This window comes from Marmota flaviventris, chromosome 1 (assembly GCF_047511675.1).
Source record: "Marmota flaviventris isolate mMarFla1 chromosome 1, mMarFla1.hap1, whole genome shotgun sequence".
Classification (NCBI taxonomy): Eukaryota; Metazoa; Chordata; class Mammalia; order Rodentia; family Sciuridae; genus Marmota; species Marmota flaviventris.
The window spans coordinates 197,733,928-197,759,069 of record NC_092498.1 but is presented as its reverse complement, the minus strand read 5'-3'; the positions used below and the strand labels follow the sequence as shown (position 1 = coordinate 197,759,069).

Here is a 25,142-nt window from a genome sequence, read left to right as displayed (position 1 = left end):
TGCAGATGAAAATAAATGCAAAGAACCCGCAGCTGGCAGTAGAGATTCTTAATGATCCCCATCAGCAAGAAACCAAGGTCTGCTGAAGATCTGACTCAGGAAGCTGAAGAAAAAGCTTTCGAAAAGAAAGAACAGAAGCTGTCAGCGAAGGGAAAAGCGGGTGTTCTCAAAGAATTGAAGAAATAGAGAATGATAGTGAAAACAGAGGATGTAAAAATTTGCTGGATCATGGTGAGAACCAAAACAGACTAGATCACCAGACTTTTTTCTTCTTAATGCAACAAGATTTCTTTCTGGAGCGAAGACAGAGGTTGTTCTACCTGAGGCAGAAGTTGGAGATAGTAAACCCAAAGATTGATGTGCTTCAGGAACCAGAGAAATAAAGCCAAACCCAGGAAACTCTATAAACAACTCCCAACCAATCAGAGGAGCTGGAAGGCAGGCTAGCTCCCTGGGACACTCCATGTGAGGTTGAGATGCTCTGTCCCTCATGATGTCATTTATCTTGATCTTGTTGTGGAAGATACACCCATGCCTACTCCTGTTTAGTTGTGAATGGGCTTCCATCTGGAAAGAAATGGACATACGAGTTGTTGGGAAAGCTAACCCCTGATTTTTATACAAATGTGATTTGATGAATAAAAAATTTCCAGAATGTCTATTCAGTCCTATGCCCTTTAGATGATAGGATACCCCACCGTCTTGAGGATGGACACAATAAGCTATCTCCACTTTATCAAATATATTTGCTTAAAGCTCAATCTGGGTTGTACTTGGTCCACCACCTGGGCTAAGGAAATATTTTTAATATGTCATAAAATGTCTGTCTCTATATTGACCCGGGTATGACTTGGTTAGTAATGAGTGGCCTAATAAGCTCTTTCTGCATTAAGGGCAGGTTTGGTTAATGTTGATGCAAATAATTTCCCATCTTTATCAGGAATGCCTGTCATGAACTCATACAGAACGGAATTCTGCCGCCTGCAGCCACCTTCTCAAACGTGGACTCAGACACTTTGCCAATTTTTCTTCCTTGTGATTTTATGTCACTTCACAAGACAAACGAACCTGCTGAAGGGACTTTGAAATTCTGACCCTCTTACCATAAGAGAGAACCTCTTTTCTAGATGTTTAATTACTTAGGAATATCTACCTTTCTTTTTTTCTGCGAAATCCTTATAGCTTTTGTGTTCTAGAGAGGATCCCGCCAGCCTCTCCAACCACTGTCACTTACTCCAGGGGCTTCCAGTCTCAGATTATGAATGGACTCTTGAACTCTTGGGACAGTTCATGTGCTTCAAAATCCAATCAATGGTGTTATGAATGGATAATTACGGTTGTAATGCATTCCACTATTGTCATGTATGTAAGAAATTTTTTTAATAGTTAAAAAAAATAAAATCACAAGGATATATGGGAAAAAATCCAATCAAAATGTTACTTTGGTAATTAGACTTAACATTGTTTTAGAATTTAATTTTAAGAAAAATTTTGAGCCAAATGATTCAAATCCGATAGATATTTGATTTACTGTGAAGTAAAGCCACTACTCAAGCTATAGCCCCCACCCTTTTCTCTACTTTCCTTAGCCCTATTTTGTTTGTTTTTAATTTAGTTTGTATAGTTAATGTAGCTTATGCAACTGGAATGGATTTTTAGTGCCATGTTGAATATAATCTTTTGCATAAATTTGTTTTAAAGTTATAGGAATAATTATCATCAGTATTTGCTAATCTATGCTCTTTTGCACAGCTGTACTTTGGATAAACCTAGCTAGTTGACCAAAGTCAAATCACCAAAATGGCAATAGGTGGATTGTTCCCTAAGAGGATATAAGTAGTCACTGAAATACCGGTCTACTAAACCCAAACCTATGATGTAATACCAAGCATTAAACTCTTCAATTCAGAAAATTATTTAGAAAATGACTTTAAGAAGGATGATATCAGTATTTGCTTTCAGCTATGAAGGTGTATATTGTCAGATTCTTTTACTCCAGTGGGATCCTTTATCTATGTAAAATCAAAAGTCAACATGGACACTAAAATTCACTTTGTTTGATAAAGAGGAGTGACCTAGGTTGTCTACACCTCCCTCATAAAATGGCATTTCCAAGTATCTCAGGGCTCCATCAAGCTTGGTTTAGAAGCTTATAATTTGCAACATGATGGAAGTAAGATCAAGGTCATGGTTTCAATCACCCTGGGGGCTGTAACTACCTCTCCAATTTACAAGTGCAAAATACCCTATGGTATAAGATGGATGCATAGTTGATACTTGATTTTAAAAATCGTTATTATCACTACCCTTAAGCAACCATTCAGGCAAGTGTGTACTTATTTCACACATAAGAAGAATATAAAAAATCTCTCCAAATAATAATTATACAACCTATTGAGTTGAGTCAGTACTGTCTTTATTCGTTCACTATATTCTACTTAAGCAGGCAGTAAGTACCTGTTAATGGTGTTAGCAGGACTGGGACATCAGCTATGGAGTCAAGCAGGAAGCCCTCCCAAGACCCTTCCAGCCCTGAGCTTCCATATCCCTCTGGTGTTAGAACTGCATCCCAAATAAATTATTATCTTTGACTATATAATCTGGTAAAATTTTTATAAATTCCCATAGTCAAATTTTCCCCATGAATATTTATTCCTTGGGAAGATTAAACTGTGACTTTATTTCTCTCTTTTATCTTTCATGAGAAACCATGTTGGTCCCAAGTTTAGATCTATCACTTAGGTCTAAATATGAAGTTGTGGGCAAGTATAGAGTGACAAAATATTGGCTTGAATTTTAAATTAATAAATAAAAAGAAATTAAAATTCATCCAGGAAAAGAATTATTCTAGAAGATTTCAAAGATGTGGGTTGAAATGATTTCTCTATAATTCTTTCCTCTGTCCTCAAATCTTTGGCTCCCAACACTACCATCACCACCATTGCGAGCAGGCTACCTCATCTCCTACTTTATAGAGAAAAATCAAAGCCACAGGCAGGAACCACTGCAAACTCCTACCATTGACCCTGCAAAACCACCAGAATTTATACCTTCCTTCCCCCTTTTCCAGTGAAAAGTTCCCCCTGTTCTGTATCCATTCCCCTCATCTGTATCCCCAATTCTTACTTCAAATCTCTTAGGTTATTACTTCCTTCAACTATATTCTCCTCTTTCTTCACACACCCACTCTGCTGCTTCCTTCCCAGTAGCATTGCAACATGCACAAGTGTCTCCTCGGTCAACACTCAAGCCATTGACTTATTCTGCCACTTCCCCTCATGGTCAAGCAAGGTTGAGGGAATTGCATCTCCATTCATGAATTTTCTTCCCTACCTTCCATTCACTCCACACAGAGAGCCCTACAAGTTCCTTGTTAAATACAATAGATGCCTTTGACTTCTCAAAAAAAAAAATAGACTATTGAAAAGTTATTCCTATTTAAAAAAACAACAACAATCAAACATCCATTCAGTTAACAAGTTTTATTTTGAATTCTTACTAATGCCAGAAACTTAGGATGTAGCAGTTAATAAGTCGATGCTGATGATCCTGGAGTTTACATTAGAAAAGGGAAAGGAGTCCAGCACTAAACAAGTAAACAGATGAACAAGACACAGTGGTAGAGTACTAAGGAAGTGGACGAATCTTGGAGTGATAGAATAACTACAGAAATGGCACTGTGTTTTTAAGGGAAGCATCTCCGAGATGATGTTTGAGCTGGATGCACCTGGACAAAGACTGTGGGCTACAGAATCAGAGCCAGAATGAAGAGCAAGAACACAGCCCTGGAATAGGCCAAACACCAGGTATACAGGACCACAAATTGTTCACATGCACAAGAGGAGAGAACAAAAAGAAAACATGGTCATGCTGGGAAGGAAAGTACAAGGCCTCTGAATCATAAGCAGGATGAACCGCTCCTAGTAGAACAATGATCCTTGTACCCAGTGGGCTAAGGCATGGCCTCCCTGACCTTCCAATGGCCTCCTAAGTAGAAAAGAAATGATGGAGAGATTGGGAAGGAGTAGGGGAATGACTCTGCTGCTGGCATTTTTCACCCTTCTGTCCCATCTTTTGGATCCAATAAACAAATCATCTAAATTTGGCCTTAAAAACAAGCTGAAATTGCTTCTAGAGCTGACCCAGATGGAGCCTGAATAGAGATGCATCTAATCCAACCCCTCTCTTTCCACCCCCCTCTTCCTGCAACTATGGACTGAGTAGAGAGAGTGGCCCAAGAGACCAGGGCCTCTTAGGCTTTGGATACATTAGAACCCTAAATCCAGGCCAGATCCCTGAAGGAGGAGTGTTAGTGTGGTCTTTTTTCAATGAGCTTCAGTGGTCAGGTTCCTCAGGGTGACATGGGTAAGGAAGGGAAAGAAAATGAGAACCCAAAGATATTCTCCCAAAGCTAAATTCTCACACGATATTTTCCCAAAGCTAACACACACACACACACACACACACACACACACACACACACACCCTAGTCCACAGGAGCACAAAGCTGATCTGAGGGCCTTCCATTTGACTCAGGGACAATCTCTCTTCCCACAGCAAGTGTTTGTGTGTAGGGGATATGTAGGGACCAGGCGGGGTGGGAGTGAGGGTTAGTTCTTATGACCCTGATCAGGAGCCCATACTTGAGATCAAAGTCCTTCCCAAGATTTTGGGGCTACAGACAGTGGGAGCAAAACAGAATGAAGAGATGGGAAGTCAACCCCCAGCCCTGACTACTACAATTGAGTTCAGCATCCCCTCCGCTACCCACACACCATGGAGTGGCCTCCTACACAGCAAGGGAAGACTTGGACGGCTTAACCTCCCCTAACTACCCACATCCCACCCCACCTATCTCTCCTCTCCATCCAAGCTAAACTTCTCTATTTTTCTTAATCCCACCACACAATGAGACAGACAAGGGGCCAGGCAGGGAAGGCACTGAGGCACCAGGCCCAGCTCTCTCTAGGAAATGGGGGATTATCATATGGAAGTAGAACCCTCTGAGCACTCATTCTAGTCCCACGAAAGTGCCCTGGGGCCATATGTCTATGTCCTGAAGTTAGGAGGGACAGGTGGGCAGCAGGAGAGGATGGCAATAAGACAACATGGTTTAAACCAAGTAATGCCCAAGTCCACAGTTGATTCTCAGTTGAAAATGTCCAGCTGGGCCAGACAAAGCTCAAACACTCTGCCTACGTCTCCCATCTCCCAGCACTGGGGTTACAGGCATGAGCCATGGCACCCAGAAAATAGGAAAATTTTTAAAACAATATTTTAGAGTGTTTGTTCTCATTTAAACTGGGACCACAAAGTGTTCACTAGCCCTGCATGAGGTTGGAGACAGGTCTGGGGGAGAGTGGGTACTCACTCATGCCTTTTCTCTCTGCTTCTGACACAGCATGCTAGCTATATCTGATAACTCCTAACCTCTCAGGATTTCTTTGCATTTCTGAATTATATGAAAGCCTGATATCTTACTCAGAAAATAACTCACATCTTCCCCAGAGTCAATTGTGCCTCTCCGTGCAGGGAACTGGTTAAGGTGTTCAAATGGGAAACAGGTGGCACAGGGGAAGAGAGGAATCCAGATGAAGAATTCATTACAAAGAAGGTCAAGGCTCAAAGTCAGGCTCAGCAACAAGATACCAGGGATGGGGAGAATAGAGGTTTGGAGGATAACATGTAGGCTGGCACATGAGCCATGCTTACTCAAAGATCCTGGAGACCTAAGCACATCATGGGGAGGAAAGGACTGAAGGTGAAACCAACTGAGTTCTGGAATCCAAGGAGCTGCTGGGACCCACTAAAATGGGGGCAGAACACACAGAGATGCCCCTTCTCACCTCCAGGCAGGCTGCCCTGAAACTCCCATATCATGGGAATTTGGGGCAATGGCAGTTGCTATATGAGCAGGTTTCTGCCCCTGCATCATATTCAAAGCCAGATAATTGGTCCAAGGGCAGATGGGTTGCGAAGCAGTGAGTCCAGGGGCTGAGGCCATCCATTCACTTGAAACTCCTTTATCACTTCTTTCTTGGAGTTTGCTTGGTTCTTCTTCTCAATCTGGTTTACAAAGAGAAAAAGAGAAATTCATAACATTGGTAAGTGAGGTCCTCTCTCTCTCTCTCTCTCTCTCTCTCTCTCTCTCTCTCTTTCTCTCTACTCCCACCTCCACTACCACACTCAGTTATTATAATTATTTATTTGTAAACTACTTTTGAGTAGTCTTTTTCTTCTAAGAAATCCAGTCTTTGACTCCCCCTCTTTAGTTATCAATTCTGTCTGTGGTCTAAATTAATATGATTTTTTTTTCCTGGACTGAGCCTGGGAAAAATATTGTTTAAAAAATTCTCCTATTTTCTAGGTGGAGTGGCTCATGCCTCTAATCCCAGTGATGAGAGATGGGAGATGTAGGCAGGAGAATCACAAGTTTGAGGCCAGGCTTGACAACTTAGTGAGATCCTGTCTCAAAAAATAAAATAAAATAAAAAGATTGGGTATGTAGCTCAATAGAAGAGCATCTCTGGGTTCAATCCCCAGTACAAAAAAAAATTCTCCTATTTGCATATAATAGTAATTGTTGCTTTTCTGGTTACTTGTTGCAGATAATTTTAAAACATAAAAATACACAAATGGAATTCAAGTGCACCCCAAGCCTAGAAAAATGTTCTCCTACCCATTGACATAAAGAATTGACACAGAATATATGCACTCACATTATGAAATTGTGGTCATGTTCACAAATTCCTAACTTGATGGGGAACAGACTACATTGTGTTTAGGAAAGAGATAAATAACATCCAACAAATTCATTATAAATATGTAGCCCCAGAAAAGGATTGCTCACATTCTTTCTAACTAAAGTGTCATATGACGTCTCCCTCAGTTTATTAGAGAGCAGAACACTTTGTGACTGTCTTTGAAACTAATGTCATTTGAATACCTTCAGAGCATCCTCAAAGTTCTTGATTAAAAGAATCAAAGAAACAAACAACAAGGACCATGCATTAGAAATGTAGCACACTTTTATTCTAGAACCAAATTTTTATGGCTTTTCTTATAATTTGGGAGGCTTTTAAAATTAGAAATAAAATGAGCTGGGAGTGGTGGCACACACCTGTAATCCCAGCTACATGAGAGGATGAGACAGAAGGAGAGCAAATCTGAGGCCAGCCTGGGAAACTTAGCAAGACCCTGTCTCAAAATAAAAAATAAGCTAGGCACAGTAACAGGTGCCTGTAATCCCAGTGGCTCGTGAGGTTGAGGCAGGAGGATCACAAATTCAAAACCAACCTCAGCAATTTAGCAAGATCCTGAGCAACTTAGCAAGACCCTGTCTCAAAATAAAAAGTAAAAAATGGCTAGGGATGTTGCTCAGTGGTTAAGCATCCCTGGGTTCAATCCCCAGTATAAAATAATAAAAATAAATAAAAAGGGCTGGGGATGTAATCCAGTGATAGAGAACTTTGGTTCAACAAATATATAGAGAGAGAAGGGAGAGAGAGAAATAAAATTATATTCAAGTATAAACAATAGTACCTTCTGGGTTGCCTCTATGACCTTTAAACATGGAGCAACCTACAATACTAGTATTTGCCATAGATACTGCTGAATATAAAACTCAGATGCTGAGATTAGCATGAACACCCACAGGTATCACTGCAATCAGTCACTGTGGCATCTTTGATAATATGAGCATCTAATTATCTACTTGGCACTTCACTGGCATTGGCAGCCAACCTGATGGCAATGGGCTGGCCAAATTATTCAGCAATATCCCCTAAACTCCAAATCAACCAGGGGAGGAGACTGAGTTGGAGAGGATCTGCTAGTAGTTAGGATTCAATGACAAGATGACAAGATATTCATTAAATAACAGTTCTAATAGTATACACTTACTGAGTACAGCTAAATAATGAGCTAAGTATTTAATAATACTAATAGGGTAGATAATATCTTTATCTTACAGATTAAAAAAAAAAGATAGGACTTTGAAAAAGTAAGAAACCTGAACAAAAGGAATTCACAGGCAGCAAAGCTTAGCCTTAAACCTGATGCCAGAGACCTTGCCCTTTCCACTGTTCCAGACTTATTGCTAGGTAAATTTATAGGCCTCATTCAGTTGATAACATCAGCCAAGCCCTGAGTCAGGCCCTAGAGATATGAATGTAAGATTCCCTGATCCTGATTCATGTGCTCTCCTGCAAAGATATGCACAGTAAATGGACTGGTGAACAAGGGTAGAAGCTTTAAGAGAGCACAGGAATAGGGCACCTATCTACTTAGCAAGGAGCGTGAAGCCTCTTAAGTCAAAGGGTCATTATCTCAGGGCTCCTTATTACTGACAATAATAACAATTCTCTAAATACAGAGAAGGAGTTCTCTGCCTCCACAAAATACTCCATGCACCATTCCCACTGACCAACACCAAATAGGAAAAAAACAGTTCACTATTATATAAAAGCTAACATCTATATAAAATGTCCTAACTTTATTGTATCATAAATAAATAAATATCATAGCTTTGAAAGGCTAAATTTCCAAGACTGTCCATGTAGCAAAACAAAAGAAACAACTCAGGCCCATGTAGAATTAGGGAAGAAAGTGTCACAATTGTTTAAGCCATATGTGGATGATTATTATGTGACTGCTGTTCAAGGCATTAGCTTCTTCCAATAAGTGACTAGCCCTAAAAAATGAATTGGAATTGAATCCATCATGTATTTAGAGTTTTGGTAACTATCTGTCATAAGCATCAAGATGACATCAGTACCTGATGATCCTAGACAAATACTGCCATAGTCATTCTAATAGTAATAAAAACCTCTATGATTCTGTAAACCCAAAGCATGTTGGTGCCTATTCTCTAGTTTGATGATAGAAAATATCAATCAATGGCACATAGGAAAGTTGAGCCATATCCTTAAATGAGGTTTTGAAGAAAGCACAGGAATGAACTGATAATTCAACCCAAGCATCTTAATCTGGTTAGGCTCAGGTTTAATCCCTTTTAATGATTCACAAAGTCAAATTAGCAAGAATTTAATCTTGTCAAACTATTTCTCTAAATTGCAAATATTTTAACCAAAACAGCAGCTTAAAACATATAGAAAACATAGGCATACAGATTGAAAAGGAAAATACAAAGCTGCATCTATTCAAAGACAACATGATTATCAATATAGATAACTCCAGATTCTACAAAAACAAAATGCTGGAATAAGTGAGTTTAGCAATATTACAGGATACAAGATCAATATAACAAAATAAACTATGTTTTATATACTATCAATTGGAAATTGACATAGAAATAGTACTATTTTAATAGCACCAAAAAGCATAAAATAGTTTTAAAACAAATAAAATACATGCAAGGTTTATATGCTAAATATTATAAAAACAAAAATACCTAAATAAATGGAGAAGTATACCATGTTCATGGATCAAAAGACTCAGTATTGCTACAGTTGTCCCCAAGTTGATCTACTAACTCAATAAAACCCTTTTCAAAATCTTTCCAGGATATATTTGTAGAATTTGAATTGGTGAAAATTCATATGGATAAGTAAAGAACAGCCAAAACATTTTTAAAAATTAAGAAAAATGTTGGAGATTCACACTAACTTATTTCAATACTTACTAATAAGCTACAGTAATGAAGTGGTATATTGGTGAAAGGAAAGATACATAAATTAATAAAGTAGTATAGAAAATCTAGGAATAAACCAAAACATGTGAGATCAGCTGATTTTGGTAAAATTGCAAAGGTAATTTCAACAAATAATGCTGGAACAATTGGATAAACATATATAAAAAAATTACACTTCAACCATACCTCAGTCCCTTTACAAAATAACTAACTCCAAATGGATAATAATGTAAATGTAAAACCTAAATTTTTAAATTTCTAGAACAAAATAGGATAAAAATGTGAGCTTGTGCTGGGAAAAGATCTTTTACACACAACACAAAAACTGACCCATAAAAGAACTCGATAAGTTTGGCTTTGTCAAAACTTAAATTTTCAGTTCTTCTCAAAATGAAATGAAAGTCACAAACTTGGAGAAAATATTCAAAAAGAATTTTTTAATAAAATGCTTGTATCCAGAATATTTGTAAACATCTCAAAACAAAATAATTAGAAAACAATGACCCAATTTTTAAAATATGCAATATATTTAAAGAGACACTTCACTAGATAAGTGTCTTTGGTAGATTATCTACAGGCTTATTAAAAGTTACTCTACTTCCCACAGCAGAAGCCAGTTGTATAATGCATATTTTTTTAATTGGATGCCTCATTTTTTTGTCCCATTTCCTTCTGTTCCCCAGTCTTTGCTTCATCTCCCAAATAAACTGCTTGCCTTCGCATTGACATTTCTGGAGGAAATCTGCACAAAAGAAATTCCTGTTTGGGGCTATGGGAAGAAATCAGAGCACCATCAACTGAAATATAAAGGGAATTTGAGGAAGTAAAGATGATAAGTTTACATTGTTCTTTTTTAAATTGGTCAGAGAAGGGAAGAAAAAAGATGAGACAGAGCCAGAAGGAAACTCAGCCTCCAGGAGACAGCTAAATGTGTTAAAAGCTAAAAAGAAAGATTAATAAAAGGCTGAAGTGAGTGGGAAGGTAGATAAATTGTGCAGCAGTGAGACCTCGAGAAGACACAAGCCAAGGGAGGAAGATCACAGGTGTGTGCATTGGGGAGGAGGAACCAACGCTTCATCCTCTGAGGCCGAGAGGAAGGATCTGAAGGCAGACACGTGGCCTGATACACACGTGGGGCTGGTGGATGCAGGCTGGTCTAGGGGTTGGTGCCATCTGTAGTGACACCAGCCCTTGGAGCTATAAAGCTCTTGTCAACTGTGCTCAGTAGCTCTGTGCATACATGACTGTGCTCAACAGCTGTGAAACCAGAGCAGTATAGGCAGGTCATGAGCCTAATCTAGAACTGGGGATGTGCAAGTGTTATGGGAGGTGGAGGTCAACAGAGTTAAGGCTATTAGAGAGGGGATGGCTACCCATGTGGCTCAGATCAGCTAAGGATATATCACCAGGCAGGGACTGTCACACTGAGGAACCACACATATCCTTGCCCAGGTTTTGGTACCAGCTCCTGCTCTGCATAGGCTCTGTGCTACCAGGACCACAGGATGCACATAGGCCTGCTCTCTATGGGAAGACTATGTGGCGCAGGTGGAGCAAATCCAAGAGTTAAGTCACTCAAACTCATAAAAGCAATAATGCAACCTTGGGAGGCAGGTAGGGCAAGAACCTCAACAAAGCAAAAGCTCAAGTCCTTTCCCTAGCTCTGCAAGTATCTGGGGAAAAAAATAGATGAATTTCTGATCTTGTTTTTGGCTCAAGAATTTAAAAATAGAATGCCAAGACATAATCACTAGGATGAAATTAGGTATAACACATTCCAGTTTTCCTTCAAACATGTAAGAAGAAAATTCTTTCCAAGACATGACTACAGAGTTCATGATTTTCTCTCAGGGAAACAGAGGCAGGATCCAGAAAAAGAACTGGAAGAACTAGTTTACACAATCCTGCAGGAAATGGATGGCACTAGAGCAGATTATGCTTAGTGAAGCTAGCCAATCCCTAAAAAACAAATACCAAATGTCTTCTTTGATATAATGAGAGCAACTAAGAACAGAGCAGGGAGGAAGAGCAGGAAGAAAAGATTAACATTAAACAGATAGATGAGGTGGGATGGAAAGGGAGAGAAAAGGGAAATTGCATGGTAATGGAGGGAGACCCTCATTGTTATACAAAATTACATATAAGAGGTTGTGAGGGGAATGGGAAAATAAACAAGGAGAGATACGAATTACAGTGGATGGGGTAGAGAGAGAAGATGGGAGGGGAGGGAGGGGGGATGGTAGAGGATAGGAAATGTAGCAGAATGCAACAGTCACTAGTATGGCAATAAGTAAAAACGTGGGTATGTAACTGATGTGATTCTGTAATCTGTATTTGGGGTAAAATTGGGAGTTCATAACCAACTTGAATCTAATGTATGAAATATGATATGTCAAGAGCTTTATAATGTTTTTAACAACCAATAAAAAAAAAAAAAAAAAAGAAAGGGAGAGTGTTCTCTGGTTCTCTGGAAGACAAAGAAATTGCAGAGTCAACCTCTTCAGCATCAGAAAAGACAAAAGAAGACAAATTATGTTATAGAAGGAGTCCAGAGAAAGTTGGAGTTTGCATGCCTGAAAGACAGGAAGGCAATCTCTACCCAATAGTCTGGACCTTTGTAGCTGGATCCGATGACTGGTACTGTCATGCACTCTCAGAACCCCAATAGTAACTGATTATTAGTCATCCTTATTCCAAAGCAAATTCTAGTCTTCAATTATAATTGACAATTAAAGAACCACTTATAACTGCACTATTCTTTGTAAGTCTTGATAATTCCAAACTCAAAATAACATAAAAATATGAATCTCTCCTTCCATAGTTGCAAAAAGAAAGTACAGTAGTTTCTACCCCATTGCTAATGGAACCATCATGGATTATCCAGCTAGGGGTGCTTTACTAAACTTTAGAAGCACTGTGTTTCCGTGCCTGGCCCAAGATAGTGAGTAGTCAACCAACCACCAAACTGGGGCTTGCTTCAATTTTGAGACTCAAGACTACATACAGCATTCTCTGTTTCCTAGAGAATAAATCCCATGGAGAACTTAAATCTACTTACCTTTTCCTCTAACCATTATCTTTCCTAGGTTTTGATCTTATTATCTGATAAAGTGAGATGAAGAAATAAATAAATGACTAAAGGAGAGAGATCTAGGAGATAGAATCACTGGATGTGGGCTGAGGTTAGAGGTGACCAAGGGCTGCCCTTGGAGTTAACAGCAGCATCACTGAGGGATAGACCACTCATAAATATCATTTGAGCAGCTCAACCCAGGGCCTACTTCATTTCCCTTTATTTTTAGAGCTTAGTACAGTCCTGTTCACATGGTTTTGACAAATAGGCTTGATAAATACATGCAGAATACATTGGTCTTCCAGGCTGCTAAGGTGCAGGGCTTGGTTTGGTGCGATATAAGACATGTTGTCAAACAATGAGTCAAAGGCACACAGCACTGCCCCCATATGTGTGATTGATGGGCTCCAAATGATGACCATGGTGGTTTTCAAAGAACCACAGATCTCCAGCTACCCAAAGCAGAACACTGAGGAACCAAAAGAAATTCAGCCCAGAAAATGAATGAACATTAAAAGCAAGGGAAAACTTGTGAAGTACTAAAATCTTTTCCAAAAACTGAGAAAGCAAGATAAACTAAATGGGAAATTCCAGAGTTTCCTCTTATCAAATTCAGGAACACTACTGTATTCAATCAGGATTCTAGGAATCATTCCAATTGGTTTCTAAGATTAAATTATGCTCTGGTTTTTGAGAAGACCTATTCAAGGGAGTTATTACAAACCCAAAAGTCCTCTGTCAGAATTGCCTAACCTCTCAAGGCAAAGCCTCCTGGGTGGGACCGTTTCAGAAGGCAAGTCTGCTTCAGAGAAGCTTTTTCTATCCTTTTTTAAAGCATGCCTTAGTAGCTCTGCTTACGAGTGAATTTTTCCCATTAACCCACCTCCTACTCCTTTGATTTGCAATAGTCAACTGGTATCAATAAAGGAAATATATTATATGGCAATGAAACATATTTAATACATTACCTTAGGACCTTTGAGATGCTAAGAAAAGAAAATAAGTCTCTCGGGTAGGGTTCAGATAGCACACAAGCAAAGTTATGAGACATTATGAAGGTAGCTTTTGGGGTCCTCTGTCCCCAGGTACAGGGCCATGGCTGAGAAGGCAATGGTAGTCTGTGGAGGCACCTTCTCTGACACTCACTAAGACAAGTTAACCAAGGGAGTCAAGACCCACCAACACCAGGATGTCTTGAATTCAGGTGAACACAATGAGCAAAGCTGGATCCAGACAAATGCATGGCTAGTTTTGCTTTCATTGTCTTAACATTCCTCTCCAAGCCCTCTCCAGCAAAGAGCCAGCACTGAACTTACTGCAGCTGACATACCTCTTAGAAAATTAATTTCTTCTGCTCCCCACCTTTCCTAACCAATTCTGCATATTAAAACTTACCTGGCCTTGCTACCTTTTACTCCAGCCCCTTGGAGGGACCGAGTGAATGACTGGGTATCCTGAATACAACTTGCTACTGAAGTTTTAGTGACTAGCCTGTTATTTGCTTTGCAAATTAAACTCACCTGATCCTGCATCTTTGTAATGCTTTCACTTTGGATACCATAAATTTGGTACTTCTCACATCTTTTACTACATATCACAGATAATCTGGATCATTAATTTATAGATGATTTAGGTCAGGGTGGTTCATTATGTACTCTTTGTTCTTTATCACTACAGTTGTAGGAAACTACAGTTCGTTGAAAATGCAGATTCCCCAGCTTCACTGGTAATCCAGTGAACATGCTTCCCCATGGATTCTTCTTCTTACTAAATTAGTAAACATCATGTAACATCTGCACCCAGCAATGGGCTATACAGGTGCCAGGTATCAGAGCTGATAAGAGAATATCAAATACAATTAACACCCACTACCATCTTATAAAACAGATTAACTTTCCAAAATTATAAAAGGACTAAAAAGTTGGTGGGCCATGTGTCAGTAAGCTCAGGGGTATCCAGGGAAAATCTTTGTCTTCCCTCAATTTTATTATAAACCTAAAACTATTCCAAAAAATTAACATCTATTTTTTAAAAAAGGAAAAAGCCAACCCCCTAAGAGCAATGGACATGCACCCCTCTGGATCTCTTGTTCCTCTATATGAATCACCTTCTTCTTCTTTTTTTTTTTTTAAGAGAGAGAGAAAATTTTTTAATATTTATTTTTTAGCTTTTTTCGGCAGACACAACATCTTTGTTTGTATGTGGTGCTGAGGATCGAACCTGGGCCACACTCATGCCAGGCGAGAGCGCTACCGCTTGAGCCACATGCCCAGCCCAATGAATCACCTTCTTCTAACCCTCTATTCACCCTAACCTAATTTCCTCCTTGGATCCCCCAAATTCCTGTGCCAATACTCCCTACTCAAAGGACCTCAAGGTCCAATATACTCTCTTATTATGGAAATACTAGAGCACTTACACTCTATACCTGACTAATTATTCTCTTACTTGGTCCTGGTGAATCACAGATTCCCTTGCTTATTCACCTCCATATTCTCTTCCCTACTACAGAGCGTAAAATCCTATGGGTATGCAGTAAAGTTTGCTCCTATGACTAAACAGATGAACTAATGAGTAGCATTGCCACTGAGATTGACCCCTGATCAGGATGGGAGAAGGATCCCACTGAATTTCTCCTTTTACACAAACACAGATATTCCAATAGTCACCCTTCCTCCTCTCTGAGGCATAAGCATGGAGGTAATCATTTATTCAGTCTGTTACTGTGGTCAGTAACCTTAATTGGTCACTTCATGATTTCCAGTTCTACTAGACAAAGGACCCAGCCACGTGAAATACGGACCAACAGTGAGTGTCTAGGAGGAAAGCAGAAGCCACACCAGGTTTTTCCAACAGAGGGGATTTAATGCAGGGCATTGGTTACACACGTTGGGTAAGGCTGAGAGGGGGCCATCCAGAGAGCCCCCTGGTCTATAAGGACAGGCAACAGCTACTAACCTTAGGGCTGGGGGAAACAAAAGGGAAGAGATGGTGTTACCAGAACCTAGAAGCTTTGATGGGAGACCCCCCGCGGCTGGCGCCTGGCCCTCTGAGGGGGCTGCTGCGTGGTGGTTGCTTGGCCTTCTGAGGGGGACGCTGCTTGGCTGGAGGTGGTCGGACCTCTGGGCGGGGACGCGGCGGACGCTCGGACCTCGGAGGGGACCGTGGCTTGGCTGGTGCTCTGACCACCGCGGGGGGCGCCGCTGGCTGTGGCTTGGGCCTCTGAGGGGACGTGGCACGACGGCTGGGTCTGAGAGGGCCAAAAGAAGCTGGAGGCTGGAGGCTGGAGGCTGCAGCCAAGGCTCTCCTCTGCTGCTTAAGGGCTGCTGACGGGAGCTGGAAACAGCGGGGAAGGCCCTGCTCCCCCTCCCACCTTCCGATCGCCTTCCAGTGTCCGGACCTAGCAGGGAGCTAACTGTCAGGATCCCCGAGAGCGGTTCGCGGAGCCCCAACCCCGGCATCACGGAGCGAGGAGGCAGGGCGCGCTCGGAGCCCAGAGACGACAGGCGGGTGCCCAGCGCCGGCGCCAGGGGCAGCGGGGCCACTCACTCACCTGGTCTTCTGGCAGGCGCAGCAGATCCAGTCCTCCTCTTTCTTCTGGTAGAAGCAGCCGCTCTTGCAGAGGCTGTATTTCCGATCCACGATCTCCCGCTTGGAGTTGAGGAAGGTGAAGGGCGGGCAGCAGTGGATGCTGAAGTGCTCGGAGAACTTCTGGTTCTTGGAGAGTCTGGGACCCTCCTTACCCATTTTCTGACTCATCTCACTGGAAATCGTCCACGTAGGAGAGATGGGGAGACATCAAACAGAGCTGTCAGGAAAGGGAGGTTTCCACCCAAGGAGGCCACCCCCCTGTGACTCCCACTGTCCCAGTTAATATTCAGGGTGGCCCTATAGAAGGAAAGCCTAGAAACTCAACGTCTTGCCCAACTCTACAGAAGGAAACTAAATTGATGTTTATTTTCAAAATTTTAAAGTTATGCTTTATAGAAAAAAGAAAAGTATGCATCTGACTATTCCTTATGTTTCAGAAATCTATACAGGATAGGAAGAATATTACAAAGCCAAACATATTTTGGCTAAATAATATTATAGATTTAGGAAAGGCCATTTGTCTAAAAAGCAAAAAAAATAGTTTATTATTAAAACTATAATCACTATTCATACAATAAAATACTACACAGCAATGAAAAAGAATAAACTGATAAACACATTTGAATCTCACACATATAATGCTGAGCAAAAAGAAGTCAGACACCAGAGGATGTGAGCTGTACGATTCACTTTACATGAGGTTCAAAAATAGGTAAAACTAATCTATGACACTAGAAATCAGCATAGTCATTCTTGGAGAAGGTGGGATCTGACTAAGCAGAGGTCCAATAGAGCCTGCAAAGGGCTGAAAATGTTCCTTCTCAAAGTGAGAAAATTGCAGAAAATGTCCCAACTAACACTCCAAACACTGAAGCACACCAGGAACTTAAGTGACTATTTATCAACAAGAGTCAGCAACTATGGTGGGTGATAAGAATGTGCTGGGCACTGAGAACACTCCTGCTCTTGACAAACTCAAGGTCACGTTGGAAGAGATGTGCAGTGTGTAATTACAAAACAGTGAATTGTGGGCCAACAGAAATTGATACAAAAGTTCAAGGGCAGCAGAGAAGGATGAAGACAGAAAGTGTGATCTGGGTTTTTAAGGACAACTAAACTACATTAAGGAGATTTTTTTCATATTTTTGTTCTTTAATGTGAGATCTTCTGCTACAGACAGGAAGGAGGGCTGAGAAACAAATAGCATATAGGTAAAAAATATGTTTTTTCACTTTAGTTTATGATAATCCAAATTATGCACTACATCTGTTACATAGGTTACAAATGCTCTTCCCTGATGTTTCATATGCCTTTATCATGCAAAAATAATTATTGTGTAAATAAATTTATTAGCTCTTATTCAGTTTTTTATATTTTCTCTTAGGAAGGTCTTCTTCCCTATTTTTTTTTTTTTGAGAAGTGGCATTGAACTCAGGAGCACTCAATCACTGAGCCACATCCCCAGATTTTTTTTTATATTTTATTTAGAGACAGGACCTCATTAAGTTGCTCAGTGCCTCGCTAAATTGCTGAGGCTGAAACTTGTGATCCTCCTGCCTCAGCCCTCTGAGCTGCTGGGATTACAGGTGTGCACCACCATGCCCTGCTGTATATTTCCATTTTAAAAGAAAAAATATCTCTGGATCCCACTCCAACATCTATTTGCCTTCCCTATTACTTTCCTCCTTTCAGTAGGCAAAATGATCAATACTGTTTTTCTCCCAAAATCATCATTTTTTCTCTTAAAATCACCAATGAGAGATGTCTATAGCTCTCATTCATTTCTCAATACATTCCACTCTGGCTTCTGTTCCTTTCTCAAAAGAAATGGATCCCCAAAGACCTCCAACTGCTAAGACAGTTGTCTCCTTATTTGGTCCTCTCTCCACATAAATTCTTCCCTTTTCTGTGATACCATGTTCTCCTAGATTTCTGTCCCAAACCCCTTCTTAATATCCCTTATAGGTTCACCTGCTTTATGCAAAAATTTAATGTCCCATCTTCAAGGTGTAATAAATACTAAATCATTAGTGGAGTTCCCATCAACCATTCAATTCAACATTTATTGTATATTTAGGTTGCTCCAGGCACAGTGCTCCGTTGATGTAGCAGACACAAAGTTAAATCATGTTTAGTCACAACCTCAAGAAATTTCTCCATCAGCTGGAGATATAGACAAATTTGTGACTAGGATGCACATAGTGTGTTAGTGACCACAAAACTAATTTATTGACCCCAAATATGTAAATATCATTGAAAGGTGTAAGGGAATGAATCAGGTAAACATCCTGCTCACAATGAGCTCAGAGCATTGAGGAAAGAATGTAACACAGATATCAAGAAAAGCAATAGAAAAGACAGAATGCTCCGGAACATGAGAATATGCAGATAAACCTGGCACAGCAATAGGTAACATACTGGGCAACAGAACCAGATAAAACTTCATGGAAAGAAACATTTCATCTGGCCTTAAGATTTGTGTCAATCAGACATAAAATCTTGTGGAGGGATGGAAATGTTGGTCACCTAAGCAAAGACACACAGGGATGAATTGTAGTATCTCTGAGAGCCTTTTCCCTGAAATGCAGAGTGGAGTGTAAGCAAGGGAATAGCTCCAAGGTGCAGGTGATGAGGAAGGAAAGGACCGACCTGTCACTCTAAAGTGTCGAACCCTAATGACTAAAATCATCCCATCAGTCTGGGACACCCTGAGTTTAAAGTGTCCAGGACATGCATGAAGAGATGGGCATCCATCAGTGGGGAGCTAAGCTGCCATCTTGAGATCCTTCACCTGTAAAAAAAAAAAAAAAAAACAGAGGCACAACCTTGGGATGGATGAGATGCTCATGAAGTAAGTGAGGAGCCAGACAAGGGAAGGCTCCCTGGAAGAGAGGTGGGTCAACCCTCAAGCTAAGAAGAGGAGCCAAGGAAGAAGTATCAGGGATGATCAGAGGGGAAGGACGATCCATAACCTCTCAGAAATTCCCCCATTTTCAGAAGGAGGAGCTAGCCAGCAATATCCAAAGAAGCCCTTTATCCCAACAGGCATTCATAGACCAACAAGAAACTCTAGCTTATTTACAGCGTCTAATTCCTTATACATCTTCTGAAGAGTGCTTACTTTGGCAGCACAAATACTAAAGTTGGAATGATACAGAGAAGATGAGCATGGCCCCCTGGACAAGGAAGACCTGCAAATTCATAAATCATTCCATATTTTTAAAGCCAGACTCAGAAAGCCAAAGTCCAATGTTTCCTCTCATATATATGGAAGCTAGTCCAAAATAAGGAGGAAAAGAGAGAGAGAGAGGGAAGGGGGTGGAAGGTTCTATCAAAAAGGAGGAAGACAGGTAGGCTAGATGAAAGGAACTGAAGGGGAAGAGATGGGGTAAGGGAAGAACAGAGAAGTTAACCTAACTTTCCTGTTTAAATATAAGAATATACCACAGTGAATCTCACCATCAGATATATTCACAAGACACTGATCAAAAAGAAAAAAAAAATCCAAAAGTAAATAACAGAAAGATCAGTAGAGTAGAGGGAAGAGAACAGGGAAAGAGAGAAGAGGGTAAATACTGGTGACTGAATATGAGCAAATTATATTTAATGATTTTTTAATTATGTCAAAATAAATAGAAAAGAAAAATGTTTTTAAGAAAGAAAGGCATGAAAAAATTAAAAAGTCAAAACCAAACATTTTTTGTATATTCTTTTTCATATCCTAAAGACCTGCCATATCCTACCCAAATCTCATACATGTTGCAAAGTTCAGATCAAGTGTCTCCCACCATGAAAATTGCTAAAGTAAAACACTTCAGGTCTAGCCATAGCAGTAGCAATTTCTGAAGGTACCAAGCACACAGGGACTGTCACTGTGCTTTCAACAGGAATCTCAGACATTCTCAATTCTCCCTGCCTTCTTGGGGTCATCGTTTCCCAAATGGCCCTGGTACATGAAAAGATGCTCACCATCTCTAGCAGTCAGAGAAATGCAAATCAAAACCACCCTAAGATACCATCTCACTCCAGTAAGATTGGCAGCCATTATGAAGTCAAACAACAACAAGTGCTGGCAAGGATGTGGGGAAAAGGGTACACTTGTACATTGCTGGTGGGACTGCAAATTGGTGCAGCCAATTTGGAAAGCAGTATGGAGATTTCTTGGAAAGCTGGGAATGGAACCACCATTTGACCCAGCTATTCCCCTTCTCGGTCTATTCCCTAAAGACCTAAAAAGAGCATGCTACAGGGACACTGCTACATCGATGTTCATAGCAGCACAATTCACAATAGCAAGACTGTGGAACCAACCTAGATGCCCTTCAATAGACAAATGGATAAAAAAAAAAATGTGGCATTTATACACAATGGAGTATCACTCTGCATTAAAAAATGACAAAATCATAGAATTTACAGGGAAATGGATGGCATTAGAGCAGATTATGCTAAGTGAAGCTAGCCAATCCCTAAAAAAACAAATGCCAAATGTCTTCTTTGATATAAGGAGAGTAACTAAGAACAGAGTAGGTACGAAGAGCATGAGAAGAAGATTAACATTAAACAGGGATGAGAGGTGGGAGGGAAAGGGAGAGAGAAGGGAAATTGCATGGAAATGGAAGGAGACCCTCAGGGTTATACAAAAGTACATACAAGAGGAAGTGAGGGGAAAGGGAAAAATAATACAAGGGGGAGAAATGAATGACAGTAGAGGGGGTAGAGAGAGAAGAGGGGAGGGGAGGGGAGGGGGGATAGTAGAGGATAGGAAAGGCAGCAGAATACAACAGACACTAGTATGGCAATATGTAAATCAATGGATGTGAAACTGATGTGATTCTGCAATCTGTATATGGGGTAAAAATGGGAGTTCATAACTCACTTGAATCAAAGTGTGAAATATGATATATCAAGAACTATGTAATGTTTTGAACAACCAACAATAAAAATTAAAAAAATAATTTAAAAAAAGAAAATCTAGCACGTGCCCCAACTTTCTAAAAAATGACTGGCATGGGGGAAGAGGAAGACTTTGAGTCTGCTGTGACTCTGAATTCCTACTGAATTCTCCATTGGCTGGCGAGTGTAGACTCACTCACTCTATGCCCATCTCTTCTCCCAACACACCATGGGAGGGGTCTCAGTTTCTCAGTTCCTTGCTTCCTTCACCCCCTGCCTTCCCCACCATGTCCAGCAGGGGGAGGCCTCACCTCTTGCTATCCATCAATGCATGGTCCTAAATTTGGGACAAAGAAATCATCTTACCTAAAAGAACACTGCCATTGTCCTAGGACAACCAGCTAGAAATTCATCCAGCTTTTAAAAGAACATTCCTCCTCTTCCTTAAGTCAAATGTTTGTATTCTGTGGAAAATTCTAGCATACCAACTCTTTCTCCCAATAGCAGAAATATGGTATTTTGTGGGTACATGCTTAATTGGTTATGTATACTCCTTCCCAACTCTACCCCACACCACCCTCCAGCTTAGAAAAGTTAAGCTCTGCATGCTAAACAAGAGCAACATACACAAGTCGTTCTTTCCCAACAAACCAGTAGGTTAGTTACAAATACAGGCATATAACTAACAGCAGAGAAAAGAGGTGGCATTTACTGAACACCTACTGTATGGTGGTTGTTTTACATATTTTATTTTTCATAATGTGGAATTATGATCAATAAACTCAAAATGAGAATCTAAGGAACATGACTAAGTTCAAAAAGCCAGTAAGAGGCAGGGGATTTGAGTCCACAATGGTGGACTCCGCCTTCTTAATTCTTAAATTAGTTCCAACACTGATCTGTACTCCTTCTCCTCAACCCCATTCTCTGTGGAGCAGATGTCCAAGTGGGAGGCCCAGACTGGACTTCCAGGACTTGGAGATGGGTTAAGGCTGCAGAGACTCATGGCTCAGTGTCCTAAAATGAAGAAGACTGAAAGCTGGAGAAAGACTTCACACCGGAAGGGAAAAATGGAAAATGGAGTTGGAGACTTCACAACAATATGGTGGCCAGGACCTTCCTACCAGGGCGAGAAGGCTCAACTTGCAGGACTAGGATGTGAACTTGGAATGGAGCTTGGAGGTGCTCTCACAGCTCCTTGTATTCCAGTCCTTTAGTAGAATTTTTAAAAATCTACATTCACTGCTGAAACTGAGAAAACTTGAATGGATAAGATAATACAAACTCCTGGATTCTTACCCCATAGTTAACCTCTTGAAATTATTTGAACAACTATTTCTTTATGAATATTTACATGTAAATACATAGTTAATAGAAAGTAGGCTATAACTTACCTATTGTTCAAATTTATCTACTAGAGTTGGAAAATCATTCTTTTAAGTGTTCAATTATAGACAAAATGTTATCTGTGGTATTTTCTTATAGTTGCTCAAATCTATGATAAATTTATTATGTTTTTTAGTTGTAGATGGAAACAATACTTTATTTTATGTATTCATCTTGTATGGTGCTGAGGATCGAAACCAGTGCCTCACACATGCAAAGCAATGCTCTACCACTGATCCATAACCCCAGCCACGATAAATTTATAATTATAACCTCCTTTATAGTTATTTTATTATATCTTCTCCCATTTTTCTTGTGCAATCTTGACAGGGGATATCTACTTTGTTATTTTTTTCAAAAACAAGTTCTTGGTTTTCATGTCTTCTCTTTTTTCTCTTTTCTGGTTGTTAATTTCTTTATATGCTCATTATTTCTTTTCTTCTTGGATTTTCTTTAGGTTTATGTTCTTGTTCTTCTTCATTTTTGAATAAGTGTTTCTCACACATGCATTTATGGCTACAACTTTTCCCTTCAGTACAACTTAAGCGGCCCACCACAAATATTAAATTTTCCTCTTCCCCAAATATTAAATTGCTTCCTTTCAAATATGGATGAGTTCTCCTTGAATTCATCAATGAATCTGTAAAATCTGTTGTAAAATTTCCAAATGAATACAGTTATTTTTGTTACATTAACTTTAAGTTTCAGTGCATTTAGAGAAAATAATGTTTGATAATTTGACTGGTATTTTTTGAGACTTGCTTTATAGCCTAGTACCTAGTCAATTTTTTTTAATGTTCCACGTGTGATTGAAGATTGATTTTTCTGGAAAAAATTTGCTAGTTATCTGATGAAGTTTTGTTGTTGTTGTTGTTTTAATGTGCACAATTTACAGTCTAGCAATTTATTTATGGGTGTGGCTGCCATCTTGGATCATGGCTGACAAATGGAGCCACGGTGAGTTGCAATGCTTCTTAATATATTATGGATTAAGAAATGAATGAATTTCATGAATTAAGAAAAGAATGGATTGAATGTTTAATTTATACTGAGGGAAAAAATTTTAAGTCGACAAATGAAGCAAGAAATATCAAATATATCTCAAACTCAGCTTGAATATACAAAAAAAGGATGTAACTTTTAAATTTCCTTATTATAAAATCAATGCAGTGATGATTACAACTCATCTCGTGGTTGGGAAAGGAAGGGGAAGGGAGAGAGTTGCACCTCTGAATTTATGGTGCCTTGATCACGTCTGGTTTAAACCATCTGTTCCTAGTGAGTAGTTAGAATTCAATTCCCTAAAAGGACTATTTCTCACCTCCCTCCATTTCTTCTCAAAGTAGAACAGAGTATGGAGATACCTGAGTGTACTCAAGACAATAAGCAAAGGGGTAGCCATTCTGGGTGGTGGTCTTCTCTGCTGGACTCTGCCATTGGGAGTCTTGTCGGGCCTCACTTGGCGTAAATGATACACTGCTAACCATTTGACCTGACCAAGGCCACTGGTCAACAGGCTTCCTCCTCAATAGTTTCCACATCCACTCGAGGAAACCTCTGGTCCCCATGCAAGCCATGTACTGCTCATAGAAAATGAAGAGCTGTATCTTGGGGCCACTGGCGTAGACCTCATCTAGCCACACTGTGCCCTCACTCATAGGCCATGCCAGATGGGGCTGAGGACAGGCCTCCCCCAGGGGCTTGCAGCCCAGCCACACTATTCCACTGAGGTGCGTCAATCCCTCTTGCACACATGCACACGATTGCAAACCCATCCGGATGACTCTACCACACTGAGCACATCTTCACCATGGTTTTGAGGTTTTATCTGGAGGAAAGAGAAAACATGCACATCTACTTTGGGGGTAAACCCAAGTCAGTGTGTAGGGAGCGGTGTTGTTCCTGGTGTTGAGATAAGAAGGACTCCTCAGAATGTGACAGTGAAGGAAATGGAGAGGGGAACTGGCCATTTCCCTTGTCTCCTTGATCAAAGCAGAGCAAATCTGGTTTAAAATGAAAGAAATCCATCTTCACAGTGGGCACACCACCTGCTGATATATTCCTAAGCTTGCATACATTCCCCCTGCTTGTAGGCATGATATGGCCCTCCATTTCGTCCCAGCTGACTGCCCCCAAAAGAATGCATGAGTAATGAAATGTCCAATACCCCTCTGTTGAGTCCCCTAAGCTCTTTCTTTGGGATCAGTAAATGGTACACAGGATCTTTTTCAGCCCCAGGGCTGAACATCTGCCTCTTTAGCTTTCGCTCTCTCCCTCCCCTTTCCTTTGAGCTAGAAGGACTGTCTCCACTTCCTCCTCCCTCTCTTTGGCAAAAACTCCCTTCCAACATGTTCTTTTTCTACCTGAGGACACAAAGCATAAGGCTTGGTTTTCTTGGCAGAAGGGATAATCATTTACACTGTAAAGGAAATTCTAAGACATGGATCTCTCTCTCTCTCTCTCTCTCTCTCTCTCTCTCTCTCTCTCTCTGATACTGGGCTCTTTCTCTGATACTGGGGATTAAATCCAGGGGCTCTTTACCACGGA

At 40.3% G+C, this 25,142-nt stretch overlaps 1 protein-coding gene and 1 non-coding gene across 3 annotated transcripts; one reads left to right on the top strand and one right to left on the bottom strand.

The window, feature by feature from the left end:
• Positions 1 to 15,719: 15,719 nt before the first annotated feature.
• Mobp (myelin associated oligodendrocyte basic protein) lies at positions 15,720 to 16,484 on the bottom strand. Of its 2 annotated transcripts, none has more exons than XM_027932023.1 (2): positions 16,279 to 16,484; positions 15,720 to 15,975 (listed from the first exon to the last, which is right to left on the bottom strand). In XM_027932023.1, the coding sequence occupies exons 1-2, from the start codon at positions 16,482 to 16,484 to the stop codon at positions 15,720 to 15,722; spliced, it is 462 nt and encodes a 153-aa protein (XP_027787824.1). The 2 variants fall into 2 exon arrangements, with proteins under 2 accessions (XP_027787824.1, XP_027787825.1); XM_027932024.1 differs by having other exon boundaries at positions 15,720 to 15,969.
• A 2,945-nt stretch (positions 16,485 to 19,429) lies between these two features.
• On the top strand, positions 19,430 to 19,537 carry LOC114090413 (U6 spliceosomal RNA). Its single transcript, XR_003582339.1, has one exon. It is a non-coding gene; the product is annotated as a U6 spliceosomal RNA (small nuclear RNA).
• The last annotated feature ends 5,605 nt before the right edge of the window (positions 19,538 to 25,142 follow it).

Coding starts and splice junctions, on each gene's coding strand:
- Mobp (XM_027932023.1), bottom strand. CDS start 16,484: ATGAGTCAGAAAATGGGTAAGGAGGGTCCCAGACTCTCCAAGAACCAG. Junction 15,976..16,278: donor TGCGCCTGCCAGAAGACCAG/GTGAGTGAGTGG, acceptor TGGCCCTCTCAG/ACCCAGCCGTCGTGCCACGT.